The sequence below is a fragment of the Cebus imitator genome, unplaced genomic scaffold, assembly GCF_001604975.1.
Source record: "Cebus imitator isolate Cc_AM_T3 unplaced genomic scaffold, Cebus_imitator-1.0 Scaffold349, whole genome shotgun sequence".
In the NCBI taxonomy this organism is placed as follows: Eukaryota; Metazoa; Chordata; class Mammalia; order Primates; family Cebidae; genus Cebus; species Cebus imitator.
In genome coordinates this window covers 1,838,080-1,853,802 of record NW_016107664.1, presented here as the reverse complement: position 1 = coordinate 1,853,802, position 15,723 = coordinate 1,838,080, and the positions used below count along the sequence as shown (strand labels likewise).

General features: G+C 38.7%; 1 protein-coding gene across 1 annotated transcript in view; it reads right to left on the bottom strand.

The window, feature by feature from the left end:
• Positions 1-214: 214 nt before the first annotated feature.
• SUGCT (succinyl-CoA:glutarate-CoA transferase) overlaps positions 215-15,723 on the bottom strand; it is a 681,636-nt gene continuing 666,127 nt past the window's right edge. The window contains exon 12 of the mRNA XM_017506146.1: positions 215-660. Within this exon, the coding sequence (XP_017361635.1) occupies positions 497-660 (164 nt within the window). The 3' untranslated portion in view covers positions 215-496. The remainder of the gene's footprint in view (positions 661-15,723) is intronic.

Genomic DNA, 15,723 nt, shown 5'->3' with positions numbered 1-15,723 from the left:
GAATTAAGTTATTCTGTTTAAAATCAATCACAGAGACTGTCATTCTGCTTATTGCTTTGACTCTCTAACACAAATTTAAATGCAGATTTTATGGACAAGTAGAAAGTATCAAGAGATCTGCTCTTTTTCAGGCCTGTGTGGACTGGCGGGGTAGGGGCATAAGGGGCTGGAGACAAACGTTTAGGACGTTAATGTAATTAGAATGAAGAATGCATTTTTCCAGAAAAACATTCAAATCTTTATTTTTAAAAATCCCACAAATCCATAATTAAATTGTTATCTGAAAAAAAAGTCATAGGGAGCAAAAGTAGGGTACATTTAAAAGGCATTAGATTCATTAATACCAGACCCATTCTGGAGACACCATGCAGGAATTCTGGAGTTACTCTGCATCTTCTTTTTGGTGGTATCAGAACTGGGGAGAAGGGTCCAAGCATAGTGTTGCGTTTGCCAGTGTATTCGGATTAAGGCTATGAGGAGGAGCCCTTTTCCTTTGTCAGTGGGTTTCATGTTGGGCCACCACTCCAGCACTGAGCAGCTCCTCGATGGCCCTGTCATCATACCTCAGGACCTCCTTCAGGATGTGCGTTGTGTGCTGCCCAAGCAGGGGAGGCGGCCTGGCCTCTGACATCTTGAACTTACTGTATCTAACAGCTGGGCCTGCCAAAGGAGAAGGAAAGCAGGAAGCCTGTTAATGACTAACCCTAGGAAATTAATTACCTAAGCGGCCTGGGGTGTTTTCCACGAATGCCAAAAATATCAATGAGTGCCAGTCACACCCTGGCAGATGCACCATTGTTCTGGAAATAAACGTGTTTTCGCATGTGGCTTTTCTTGACTCAGGTTCATCCAAATGTGCAGTGCTCATCTGGCTCACTCATCACCATGCAGTGGGGCTGCACGTATTAAGCTAACATGTGCCAGGCCTGTTTGGAAGCTGGTGTTCCCATCATGAAGACTCAGAGATAAGGCACTCAACCGAGTGAACTTTCTGGGTAGAAAAGAACAGTGACCACAGAAATGTAGTGTCTCTCTGAAGCTGGAAATTTGATCCCAGGTGAAAGCAATCCGGAAGTTGATTACTCAGTGTCTATTGCATAGTTCCAAGCTTTAGTTCAACTCACTGCAGATATCACTGAAACTTCGGCTAGACCCTATTTCAAACCTTTTGCTGGCAGAGGAGGTTATATGTGTAGGCTTCACTGTCAGAGAACTTTGGCTTTGCTCTCAGCTCTTATGCTCTCTAGAAGAACCGTCTTGGATGAATCACTGAACTTCTTTGAGCCTCATGTTTTACAACGGAAACTGGGTGTGATGTTTACTACATAGACTTGAGGTAAGGATTTAATTGCGATGATAGGCAGAAAGCACTAAGCATTCCCTAACCCATGACAATGCACAAAAACTTGTTGGTTACTATGATTACAAAAGCTGCCACATCATCTTTCTTGAAGCTTACTTTCTTGAAGTGGAAGGAGAAAAGGGGTGCTGGGCACTAAGTTCATCTAGACAGAATTGAGCAATGCTTTTAATAACTGTTGGAAATAGATTTTATTATCCCCATTCTTCCCATGAGGACATGAAAGCCCCCAAAACCTAAGGTTTTGCTCAAGGCCACATAGCTAATCACAGGGCCTGGATGAAAATCTGTGTCCATTGGAACTGTCTCACATTAAAGGCCATGCACTTTCCATAACATCAGCAGCCTCTTCTGACTTCTCACTCTTCCATGGAGAAGCTGGACACTGGGGAACATGTTGTTTCAACTAATTTTACCTTTGTTATCACATTGAGTAAGTGGTATTTATGTTGGCTGTGCTTTCTGTCTCATTTGATTCAGCTTCAGGAGAACAAATGAGATAGTAGTCACAAGAAGATTTTATAAAACAGGACATTTCTCTCTCAAAACTTTTTTTCTGGCTTTCTCTTGATTTGAGGAGCCCATAGGAAGAACAAATAAAACCAAAGCATGAGTGGGTAAAAGAATGTCCATCAGTAAAGCATCAAATGAGCTTTGAATTCTTTGGAGAATTTCATTAATAAAAGTACTTTTGTACATGCCATTGTTGACAGTGATGGAGGACATGGGTCTCCTAACACCGTCAAGATGCACCTTTGTGTAGCACATTCAATCCACTACAGAGAGACGACTTTCAACTGATGGCTAAAGTTTTCCCTTCTCTGAAGCTTAGGGACATTCATTGTTTTCTTCTCACATTTCTTTTAAATTCCCCAGCGCATGACCACCTTTTCAAGGGTCTGTCCCTTACTGAAAAGTAAGGGAGAAATCAACCATAGCACACATTGGGAGGCAAGGTTCACAGCTCTCCCAAGAATGCCAATAATGTGATCGTTTAGGGATCTGAATCTTATTCATTGCTCTCTCCAACTCTGTTCCATTTTGACGTTAATTAAAAACAGTTTTAATCTAAAACCCATCTTTCAAAAGAAGAACTCCATTGAGGCAATATATGCTCCCTGAAGTCAATGTCATGTGACTTTACCCCACGTGAATTGCCTGAAACCAGACTACAGAATGGAAAATAGTCATTTGAATATATCAGGAACCTGGGTTGGAATACAGCTCCTGCAGCCACTGCTGCTGCTGGTAATAGTAGTAGTCACAGCAAGTCAGGAGTAGTAATAGTTATCATAGTCTAGCTACCATTTCTTAAGAACTTGTGATGTGTCAACCACTGCACCAAAGGCTCTATGTAGTAATATATCATTGCATACAGTTCTCACAAAAATCCTGTCTGGTAGGTAGGCTGTCAGTCATCTTTGTTTCCAGATTAGGAGATTGCAGGGAATGCAGGTTTAAGTGTTAAAGCAAGTATTAAAGTTAGGTAATTAAAATGAACTTGCCTAAGTTTACACAGAAAATGATCGAGGCATATTCCAATTTCATGTCTGTTGGGTTCAAGAACTTGGATTAAAAAATAATAATAATTTATTGAGGTAAAACTTACATAACATAAAATTAACCATTTTAAAGTGAACAAGCAGCTTCTCCTCATTCCTCCCAAATCCAGGCAACCATTAATCTACTTTCTGTCCCTATGGATTTATCTATTCTGGCTACTCCTTATAAATAGGATCATATATAATTTGTGACTTTTTGTGTCTGGCTTCTTTCACTTAACATAATATTTTTTAGATTCATCCACATTGTGCATATCAGTACTAAGATCCTGGACTTTTAACCTCCATGCAGTGACCGAATGAGGGAATTAATACTTCAGGTCCAGCCAAAGTAAATTTGAAGAGCAGTTCAACTTATGTTACTCCCACTGTATGCCATACTTTCCTGGTAGCTTCCAAATCTACACTGAAGACTATGCTACCAGTTTAGAATGAAGAGTATTTGACCTTTTGCATAAAACATCAGGAATTTAGGTTGGTAAAATGGTATTACTTGGCAATTTTTTCACACTTGCTAGGATAAAGACATAGACTGCAATGGGACAAATAAAGTGATGTCAAGATATCAGAGAAAGCTAAATTCCCACGAGCCATTTGAAAATCTGTTCTTGCAACCCTGTGCAATAATCCTACATAGCAGGGACATCCCTCTCTGAATAACGTTTGCATGCAGAAAACAAAGGGCTCACAAAATACGTTTGTTTCAAAGAATAGAAAATATTTGACATAATTATTTATATCTAAGGTCCAAAGAAAATGACTAATCTGATCTTCCATCTAAAAAATTATGAGCAAGGTAAGTCACATGTTCTGAAATGTTTTGGCAAGGTAACATCTCTGTTCTCATCTGTTTTTAAATATGTACAAGCTGTGTGAACTCCAGCACTCTTAAGGTCTCAGAGCCTCAGTCTACACATTTCTAAGACAAAGTCAGCAATACCTATTGAAGGTCAGTTTGAGCACTGTGTAATATTATATAGATAACATTCAATATCAGTTATAATCTAAGAAAGGTATATAAAAATAACAAGATAAAATTTTGCTTATAAAATTAGCAAATCATGTGGGATTTTTTGTTCGATTTTAAAAGGTTGGTGGTTGGTAGGAGTGTAAATTGGTGCAACCCTTCTGGGGGAAATTTGTCAACTAAATTTCAAGACTTTTAAGTGTTCACATACTTTGATGGAGAAATCCTACTTTAAATTTTTTTTCTATGGACATAATCAGGAACGTTCACAATTTTCACAGGCAAAGATCTACAAAGATTTTTTAATCTTCCCAGTACTCTTAAGAGCTCTTGACTTCTTACATGGCATTCTAACCAACAGCCCATGAAAATTCTTTGTAAGGGATCCCTAACTTCGGTTTAACTTGAATTTTCTGTCAGTTCATTCCTTCCAAAGGTTACCTCTGTTAAGACTAGGCATTTAGCTTCTTGTCATTTCATGTACTGCCCTGAAGGCCTATCTTTAACCTCTCTTTTCCAAATAAAAAGGTCAAACAGTTATAATGTTGAAAACTATTAGAAGGATTTGTCCAAAAGTTGGGCACTGGTTAAATAAATTATAGGGAAATTGTATAGTAATTTCAAGTTATAATTTAATTTTTGGCTTTGAGTACATATATTGCCTTCAAACTCCTCTGAAACCCCACTGAAATAAAAGTATAAAAATTGAACAAATGAAAAAACTTCATATGAACGAAAAGAATGGAAGTGAGCATCACTAATGAATGGGATTTTCCAATGAATTTACAGGCCACATGGATGAGATCATGTTGATGGATACAAGAGGTAGAGAAAGCTGAAGCCTAAATCATTCTAGAAGGAGAGTAAGAGCAAGTGGATGCCAGTTGGCCTGTTTTGCCTCCCAAGAGCCTTTGATCTTAAAGTCAGTGATTATGAGAGACACAGAACAGGGACTAGAAATAGGACTAAGAAGAAGGATTGAATGTCTCAGTATAGAACAAGTAGTCCAATTTGGATCTGCACTAACATTTAAGCAAGCTTTGTGAAAGGAGAGTATAGCCAGCATTTAGCCAGCATCAACCAGTTCTTTTTAAAAACTCAAGAAAGCTATAAAGGGAAAGTTAAAATTTTTTAATACAGATTTTTGTGCCCCAGTGCAAAGTCCTCCATTCTCCTGCATATGAGAGGCCCATAGCATGTCTGTGCATCCATGTCATAAAGACTGTCAGTGAAACTACCTTCACCAGCACTTCCAAGCATTCTCATTCAGGGTAGATCCAGTAGGAGTGGAAAACATCCTTAACAACAGAGAAAAATCAAAGCCAGGCATCCAGATCTTTTTTCTATAAAAGAATGATCAACCAGAGGATCACTAGAAATATGAGAACCAAATAAAGGATTTTAAAAATAGGAACAATGAAGATAACTCAGAACAGAACAAGAACAGAATGCTATGCAAAAAAACACAATTGAAACAAAATTTAGCACTTAGATTTTCCAATATGATTGTCAAAATTAGGAATTTTCAAAATAAAGTAAAAGATGCTCCCAAGGATGCAGGGAGAAAAATATAGGTTGTCTTACAAATGTGAGAAAGAAGCTAGGAGTTCTCATAAGACAGACAAGAACCCCAGGAAAAAAGAGTCAAAAAGAGTAGAAGAGGAGAAATTTTTCAACAAAGAATATGAGGAATAGAGAAGAGAGCATTATTTTTCAGATTAAAAGAGTCAACTGAGAATCTAACAATATAGATGAAAAGATCTACATCTTGACGTTACATAAAATTCAGAATATCAGCATTAAAAACACCTCAGAAAACTCTTGGAAGTGGAGGAGTGGTCTAAGCAGTGGGGCAGATCTAAGCAGTGGGACAGAAGGGTGGAAACTAGTTGTTTTTTAATAATAAAATTAGACTGCACCAAACTCCTCACTAGTGTCTACTCAAAACTACAAGTAGAACATGCTTTCAACTTTTTGTTTTTTTAAAACACAGGGTTTCATGCTGTCTTCCAGGCTGGAGTACAATTGCACCATCATAGCTCACTGCAGCCTCGAACTCCTGGACTCAAGGGATCTTCCTACTTTCAATTCTAGAGTAAGTACAATTTCAGGAGTGTACTACCATAACAGGCTGACTTTTATAAACAAATTTAGAGATGGGGTTCTGGCTATGTTGCCCAGGCTGGCCTCAAACTTCTGGCCTCATCCTCCTACCTTAGCCTCCTGAGTAACTAAGAATACAGGAGCATGCGACCATGTCCAGCTTTCAACTTTTAAAGGGAAATATTGTTAAACCTAGAATGGTATGGCCAGTCAAATGATTAATCAAATATGAAGATATGTGCAAACTCTCAAAGACTAAGTAAGTATGCTGAAATAAGTTTCTTGAGTATGATTCCAGTAAGGCATAGAATCCAGTGAAAAAAAAATAAAGAAAATTTTGATACACAATGAGGACATACAAAGGAGCATAAGGAAAGAAGGACCCAGGATGACACCTCAGACCTGGAGAGACAATAAAAGCAGAGAAGAAGAAGGAGGACAGAGGCCTTCAAATGGGAAGTTTAAGAAGGCAAAAAAGAGCCTTCATTGTATAATTGCTCTAATTAAAAAGTTGGTAAAATATAATAATGAGAAAAAGTTACATCATGCCAGAAAAAAACAACATTCTAGAAAAAAAAAAAAACTGTGCATGGAAAAATCAAGATCCAAATATAAAGCCAATCCAAAATATGGCAAGATCTTAAGTAATTGATGGAATATATACAAAGAAAATTCATTTGACCTTGATGCCAAGAACATTCATTTGAGTAGCACTTATAACCTTGTGCATTCTCTTCAATAGCTCTCAGCATTAAATTGTCTATTTAGATGCCTGTATCCCCTATGGGGGCAGGTACAATGTCAACTATTTCCTAATGGGCCTTCAATGCTTTTCATGGTCCCTATAAAATGAAGATATCAATGGCAAGCATTCTTTCTTAGATATTGGCTATGACTGTGGACTATGTCTTTTTATTACATTATTTCATTGGACTTTTCAATTTATGTAATGTAGATACTTTTATAGCTCTCATTTTACAGATGGGAAAACTGAGGCTCTTTAAAGGGTTAATTAATTTGTCTCGGTTATCCAGCTAAGTGATAGAACCGGTATAAGAGCTTCTATGTATTAGACTCCATAGCTCATGATCTGTCAATCAATACAAATTTGTTGAACAAATAATTACTAACAATAAAAGACATTGGAATAAATACTGTGATATTACTACACATAGTAATACATATCATATTAATTAATGTATGTATCCACCAATTTTTTTCTACATATAATTGTGGAGTATCTATCTCAGTTTTAGGATCTGGGCTATATGATCTAGATATATATTAGCAAACAAAACACACCTGGACTCTAATATCCTGGAATTTACTTGCTGATGTGGGAGGCAGACAATGAATAAACAAAAGCAAATAAATCGCTAGAATTTGCTAAAACTTATAAAATTATTAAAAACCAAGTTGAAAAGGAAATGTTGCAAGCACAGTAGGGAGGGGCTGAGGTGGAAGAAAGGGCTTTTCTAAATGGGATGTGCAGAGGAGGCCAAGCTGATTAGATGATCCTTAAGCTGAGTGAGAAGCTGAGCTATCATTATGAACAATGGTGGAAAGAAGATTTCAGGCAACATGAACAAGACTGATGTTCAAGGAACGGAAAAAAAAAAAATGATCCAGTGTGGCTAGCACATAATTTAATAGAAAAGAAGTACTAGATGAAGTTGTAGGGAGTGGCAGGAGATAGTATGCACGGGGCATAGGCTGTAGTAATGACAGTGGATCTCATACTGGGTTCAGTGGGAGGCTACTGGAGCTTTAAGCAAAGCAGTGACAGGACATGCAATAAGGAATGCTTTTGTGCTAGGCAGAGAATGTAATAAGTTTGGAGGCTGTTGTAGGTAGATGGAAGAGAGGATGGTGGCCTTGACTGGAATGGTACATTAGGGTTTGAGAAAAGTGGATGTGTTTTAGAAGTATCCTGGTGATATAATGAGAGGGTACACTGATGAATACACGGGCAAAGGTAGTTCAGGATAAAAAGAAAAGAAACAAAGAAGAATCCTGAGTTTCTGGGTTCATGTACAGATAGGGAAGATTGAATGGATTGCATGGACAAGTTTTGCACAAGCCAAGATTTTTTTTTGGACATGTCAAGTTTGAGATGCCTATGAGATATCCAAGGAGAGATGTCAGTTGGTCTTTAGCTATGCAAGTCTGAAATTAAAGGAAGAGTTTTGGCCAGCATGTATAAAATCAGAAGTTATTTACCATCTAAATGTCCTCATTCCAAAACAACATATTTCCACGGCAATTGTTTATTCCAACATCTCTGATGCTGAGGTTTTAAAAATAAGTTGTTTATGCAGCCTTTTCTCTACTATCTAAGGTCTCTACTAAAAGCTATTGCATCAGAAATATTTTATGTCCACAGGAGGCAAAATAAATAAATTAATTAATTTCTAAAGCTCCTAATTTTGGAGATAAGTACATTTCTTTAAAAGAAAGTCCATATTTGTAACCTGCAACAGACAAATCTCTATGGACTTCAGGTATAAATTAGGGTACTTTTACTTTTACTATAAGCCGTGCTTATAGGTTATGCCTACCTCTAAGCGAGGGCTGTGTGTGAACTGCCTGTTGTCCTCTAAGGGATGGTTACAGAGGGGTCTAAAACAATGACAAAGGCTTTTTGCTTCAACTGCTTCATATGCCCATACCTGAGGGGCTAAACTGATCACCTTCATGGAAGCCAGAATTAGAGAGCTGGCAGTAGACAAAATGCAGAGGTAGGTGTGGAAGGATCCTGTCACAGTTTCTAAATCATATGTGATAACATCTGAAACTACTATTTAACGAATGCTTACTGCATACCTCACCGAGGTGAGGTCCTATGTGTTTGCTATCTGATGTGATCCTCACAACAACATTAAACTATTTTTTTGCATTTATGAATGGGCATTTTGTTTCTAAATCACAAAAGAGGACCATGGAGCTCAGAGAGGTTAAGAAATGTGTACAAGAGCACACGACAGAGGCATATATTGATCTATTGACTTCACTGTGGCTGTTTTTGAGAAGTGACACAGCAATGTGGTTAAGACTGTGGGTTCTAGAACTGGAGTATCTAGGTTCACATCCTGGCTCTGCCATTTACTGACTCCACCTCCTTGGGTAATTTACTTAATGAACCTGCACCTCAGTATCTTTACAAGTGAAATGGGCGTGACACTGGTACCTATCATACAAAGCTGTGAGAATTAAAAATGTTGCTTCGGCCGGGCGCGGTGGCTCAAGACTGTAATCCCAGCACTTTGGGAGGCCGAGGCGGGTGGATCACAAGGTCAAGAGATCGAGACCATCCTGGTCAACATGGTGAAACCCCGTCTCTACTAAAAATACAAAAAATTAGCTGGGCATGGTGGTGCATGCCTGTAATCCCAGCTACTCAGGAGGCTGAGGCAGGAGAATTGCCTGAACCCAGGAGGTGGAGGTTGCGGTGAGCCGAGATCGCGCCATTGCACTCCAGCCTGGGTAACATGAGTGAAACTCCGTCTCAAAAAAAAAAAATAAATAAATAAATAAAAATAAAAATGTTGCTTCTTACAAATCCCTGAGAACAATACCAGGCACATAGTAAATACTCAATATATGTTATTCTTTCTTCTCTGCGACAGTGATGACCTTAGCAACTTAGATACCTCTCGTAGAACTTTTATCACTTGCTAATTTTGGACCTAGACTTCCCAGAACATTAGCAAGTTACCTGCATTTTAGATTTGTGAGACCAGGCTAAAGATAAAAGTTTTAACTTGTAGAAATCTTTAACTGTTAGGGACAAGGTTGTTTAAAGTGAAGGGAAAAGGGAGGAAGGAATCAACCATTTCTTAAGCATGTGTTATATAAAAAGCACATTTCAAATATTTATTTTGCTTATTCCTCATTACAACCTCTTGAGATAGGTATCTTTTCCCTTTCTACAGAGAATAAAAGGAAGGCAAGGGAGGTTGGATGGTTACCCAAGTCACACTTCTTATAAGTGCATACTTAGTGTCTCCAACAGCATCTGGACACATCCCAGAAATTTGTTTTATGCCCTTTTAACTTTTAACTAGCTAAGTTGAAGGAACTGTGGAAACATGGGACTTCTTTCACTCATTTAGGAAGCACTTACTATGTGCCAGACACTGTTATATGTGCTTCACTCATTATTTTGCTCAGCTCTTACAATAACCCCAGAAGGCACTATTATCATCTCCACTTTACAAATCGGGGAGACTGAGAGACAGAAAGGTGATCACTTGCTCAGGGTCACAGAGCGGGTGAGGAGCAGAGCTATGAGTCACACCCAGATAGTCCTGTGCTGGAATCCCAGCTCTTTGCCACTGGACCGCACTACTTTCTGGTGAAAGAGAGCAGCAATGAAAGGAGAGAACGATCTCAGCTTCAAACTGAACTCAGGGATTCTGAAGTAGAACATGCCAAGGGTCACTTGAGGCCTCATCTTCTAATCAGTATGTCCTTTCCATCTTTCTGGATCAGAGTCCACCAGATTCCTTGTGCAATAAATACTTGTTATTACCTCATATTTTCAAATGAATTTGTCACATGCCACCTATCCCCCTGTAGGAAGTCATAGACTTACAGCACTGTCAATACATGCCAATTTCTCATGTCTCTGGGTCAGGGGATGCTCTGTGATGCCTCCCTCTCCACTTACCCTAAAAGGACAGAAGCCTTCACTATGCCCTCTGTGGAAAGTTTCCTGAATCAAAGCACAAGGAGGACTTAGTGTCTGGCGCCCCCCGAGAACACCCCAGACTAGCTCTGTGCTGTTTTCCATTTGCGGTTTGAGGCCCCTCTGTAACATGGCCCCAGTTGTTTCGTCTCACCTCCTTTGAGAAACTTCCCATGATTCTTTTAGGGTGAAAAGGGAATCTACCCAATCTATGCAAACATCCCAAGCTACTCTAACTGTGTACAGGTTCAAGCTACATATCTATAAGCCAAACCAACTTAATAATGTAAACAGTTGCAGGAAGCAGAGGTAGCCAAAAACATGTGGGAAACCATAATGAATATTCAAGTAATGGGAACATAATATCACATCATCATGAGAGAAGGGACCTCAATAGTTCCTTTTCCAGAACTCCATGCACCTTCCATCCTAATGATGCATTTCTACAGCAATGAAACAAACTATTGCTCAACCTCACAGCTATCTGGCAACTGATCAGCACTACGGGTTAAATTAATTAACATAGCTGGCCACTCTGATTACAATGGAAATAAGAATGAATAAAATTTAATAAATGGAAAAATACCATAAATGTGTGGATTTTTTTCATTTGATTTTTCTTTTTTTTAATTTCTGACATGCATATCATCAACTCCTTAAAGTATCAAGAATACTTAAAAGAGAACATCTGTTTTATAATATATGAAATGTTTGTTATGACAAACATTTTTCTTCAGACTTCTTTGGCCCATTGCTAAGATACATGCTGTAGATACCATTTAATCTTCAAGGCTTACTAGGGTAGTAGGAAGCCAAACTTCATTTTGCTGAAAATAATGGTAGTTCAGTACTAAGTTATTGCACAATTTCCCCTCCAGTGCTTGAACTCATCATCATAACAATAACAATATTTTTATATGGCACCTCTCAGCCATAGCATCCAGCGCACCAAATGGAGCCATACAGTTAGAACACATTAAACCCATTAGATGTGAGATAAAAACAGATAAAGCTATTTAGCTAGAATGGAATGGTAGGATAAGGCCATAGAGAATAAATATGGCTTTGGATATTTTTAACAAAGGAACTCAATCCATGGCACTGCTTACGGGACCAGGCGTCCCAGAAACTCAAGGCATCTTGTGGTATGTACCACCAACGTAGATAGGTCTCTAGTCGAACTCAGAGTTCAGAAACGCCATATATCACTACTGCTTGAATAAATTTTGCCTCATTATTTTTTAACTCAATAAACAGGGCCTCAAAGTGCCACTATCTATAGGTTGTCTATTTTTAACCTCATCAATGACCCTGTGATAGTTACTAGCTAAATTTCCAGTTTCTGCTGACAACGATAATGAGGGACTGAGGAAAAAGTCTCAATCACAGAGGTTTATTAAGCCAGCTTTAGGGTATACCCAGGAAAAACACGAGTCACAGACCAAGTTTTCTGGCAGTTGAGTATTTATACATTTCCTTAAAGGAGAGGGAAAGCATGTAGGAAGGGGGCCAGGTACAAGCTAGGGTAGATGGTTACATTCCTGTGAGACCTTAGTTAGTGCCAGGTAAATATACATTTTACATGCACTAAGGTGAATGTTTGAAGAGAAAAAAAAAAAAAGAAAGGAAGAGTAAATTATGCAAGTGTCTTTGGGTAGGTGGAAATGATTGGTCTCCTCTTGTCTTTGTTCTGCACCTGGGAAAATAAGCTTGTAATCTATACCAGTAGTGTAGAATCCAACAGACTTTAGATTTAAGAGCTAGACTTAGATTGCAAACCTAAAGTTACAATTGGCACGCCCTTATTTCTGGGAGGCCAGCAAAAGATTTATCCATGATTGATCTGTGAGAGCAATCCTTCATAGATGCGCAAGGCCTTTTACCTTGTGGACATCAGGCTGACATATAATGCCAGTAACAGCTATTCATTTGGAAAAGGGCATTGCATGACTCAGCCTCACGGCTTAACATTCCCTTTTGCAAAAGAGTTTGGGGGTCCTGAGATTTTTTTTACTTTCCTATACATTAGTTTCTAGGAATATGACAGTATTACACACCCTGGTCTCTTTGGGGTTGGGTAAAACTCTGTGAGCCCAATGAATGGTGAATGAAAGAAATGCGGACTGGATGCAGTGGCTCACGGCTATAATTCTAGCACTTTGGGAGGCTGAGGTGGGCTGATCACGAGATCAAGAGTTTGAGACCTCCCTGGCCAACGTGGCAAAACCCTGTCTCTACTAAAAACACAAACATTAGCTGGGCATGGTTGCACAGGCCTGTAATGCCAGCTACTCAGGAGGCTGAGGCAGCAGAATCGCTTGAATCCAGAAGGCAGAGGTTGCAGTGAGCCAAGATCGCACCACTGAACTCTAGCATGGACAATAGAGCGAGACTCCATCTCAAAAAAAAGAAGAAAGAAAGAAAGAAAGAAAAGAAAAGAAAAGAAAAGAAAAGAAGAGAAGAAAAGAAAAGAAAAGAAAAGAAAAGAAAAGAAAAGAAAGAGAAAGGAAGGAAGGAAGGAAGGAAGGAAGGAAGGAAGGAAGGAAGGAAGGAAGGAGAAAGAAAGAAAAGAAAGAAAGAAAGAAAGAAGAAAGAAAGAAAGAAAGAAAGAAAGAAAGAAAGAAAGAAAGAAAGAAAGAAAGAAAGAGGGAAGGAAGGAAGGAAGGAAAGAAAGGGAAAGGAAGGAAGGAAGGAAGGAAGGAAGGAAGGAAGGAAGGAAGGAAGGAAGGAAGAAATGTATATGTCATCTCCAGGATAGAACCCTCAATTGCTGATTTAAGATCCTTTATGTCTCCCTGTCTCTTTGGCAGTGTGTGAGAATGATGACTGCTCCACCAGCCTGGGTACCTGTCAACCCATGATGGACAAGCAGTGTGAGCAAGGAATACATTTGTGTTGTTTTTAGATACTGTTATTTTGGAATTGTTTGTTACCCTACCACAAACCAGCCTATTAAGATTGATCCCATGCCCCAGTTTCACTGTAGAGACCCACTTGCCTGGACTAGAGGAGAAACTCATTAATCCAGTTCCTCGGCACTCCCATAAAAAGCATTCATTCCAGACACTCCAAATACTTTGAAACAGCTCATTTTGTGTGTAGCCAATTTTGGCCAGTGGAATGGTGATACTAGCTATTATTTATTGAGAATTTACATGTGTTAAGCACTTGATGGAATGCTTTCTATATATTACCTTCTTTGATAGGCTAAGTGAATTTAAAAGGTAAGATCATTATGATACCATTTTCCTAACGAAGAAAGTGGGGTTAAGTAACTGTATTAAAATTACACAGCTTGTCAACTGAAGAATTTCATTAGAACTTAGGCTGGTTAAATACAAAGTGCATGCTCGTTAACACTGAGATGTACTTCCTCCCTGCATAATGTGGAAGAAAATCTGCTCTCATATCAGTGGCTGGATAAATACCATTCTTTAGCAGATGGTGTTATAAAGCAGTACTGTATTATAAATACTTATATATTTCATGATTGCTAATCCATTAAGGCATTTATCTTTCATTTGAAAAAGAAACAGGGCAACTTGCATTTGATTTATCTATCTTGTTCAACCCACTGAAATGTCATAGTAGATTATCCATTTCCTACTGGAAAAATATATGACTCATAAGGAAATACTATTCATATTCATTAGTAAACATGCTGTCTCCCCTCAAAGTATGCTACCCAAGCCTTCCGCTGAGGTCTCTGAAAAATGTGGGACTGAAAGAAGCTCTCTCATGAATGTTTTTTCCAACACTAGTGTTGGCTTCTCATTATTTTAGACACTCGTGAACACTCGAAAGAATGAAGAAACACCTTGCCGACAATGTGCTCTTTGCCAAAATAATCAATTCTTCCACTTCTTTGCTTCTAGAATTCAAATATTCAATACAAGCTCTTTGGGCGCATTCCCAAGACTTTGTTTGGTTAGATTTCACCACAGAAAACAAAATTGGTTCAGCTGAAGTCTATAGCCAGAATATTTTAAGCTTCATAGACCTTCAAAGTAGTGACCTGCTCCTCACCTCCTCTGCCTCTGTGCTCCATTAAGGAAAATACCGGAAGTTTCCAGTCAGAGAAGCCAGATCACATTTTGATTCCATTTTAAAGGGAGGAACTAAACAGAGCTGGAGTAGGTGGTTATTTGTGGCTCTTACCTCAAATGAGTTTTGAAAAGTTTTTCTGTAAACCTGATGATGCTAGTCTTTTGTAATTTAATTTATGAACTTCTTAGTCACTATAGTAAAAGAATCAATCTTATATCAACCATCTTCTATTCTTTCTCAAGAGTCTAAGATCACACAAATCACAGTCATATTCCAAGCAAAGACAGAATCAAGAAAATTAGGCCCCCAAACCTGCTGCTAAGAAAATGGGAATGTATTAATTATTTGTTGAAGAACTGATCTTAGTTTTTCCCTTTCACCTTGCCCATGCAGTGCAGATGGAAAGGTTTTAGGAGACAGTCGTTTCTCTCTATGCCTCTATTTGAGTTTTGCCATGACTATCCTCAATCCTCTCAATAATAGCATTCGAATCTCTGGCCTTACTTACACCTTGCTAGCCCCACAGTTCTATCTCTGAAAATGTCTTTCATACACACCCACAATTCTGATCTTTTCTGCCATCCCCTTGGTTCAAAGCACTGTGCAATACGAGGGCAACTTGTTCAATCCTTTTTCCCAGCTGTTTCCTCCAGCCAAACGGCACTTACTCTCCTCTGGACCTGATGCTGTGTGGGTCTATGTGCCAAAATGGAATGCATCTCAGCTTAGCAATCCTCAAGTCTACATATTCTCAAAGCTCTGTTTAGGCTGACTTTATGTTGGGCCTTCCCCTTTTCCCATGGTCCAAAGAAACGTCTTTCTTCTTTGTCTTCCTATAACATTTGATCTTCTTCTCTGCAATGTTGTAGCTCACTTTCTAATTGCATTATCTTGTGATCTTTGCTGACAACAAAATTAATGTTTTGTTCATTGTGTATCCTCCACAGCATGTACCATATAATGAGTATTCCATCAATAACTGCTGAAAGCGTTAAAA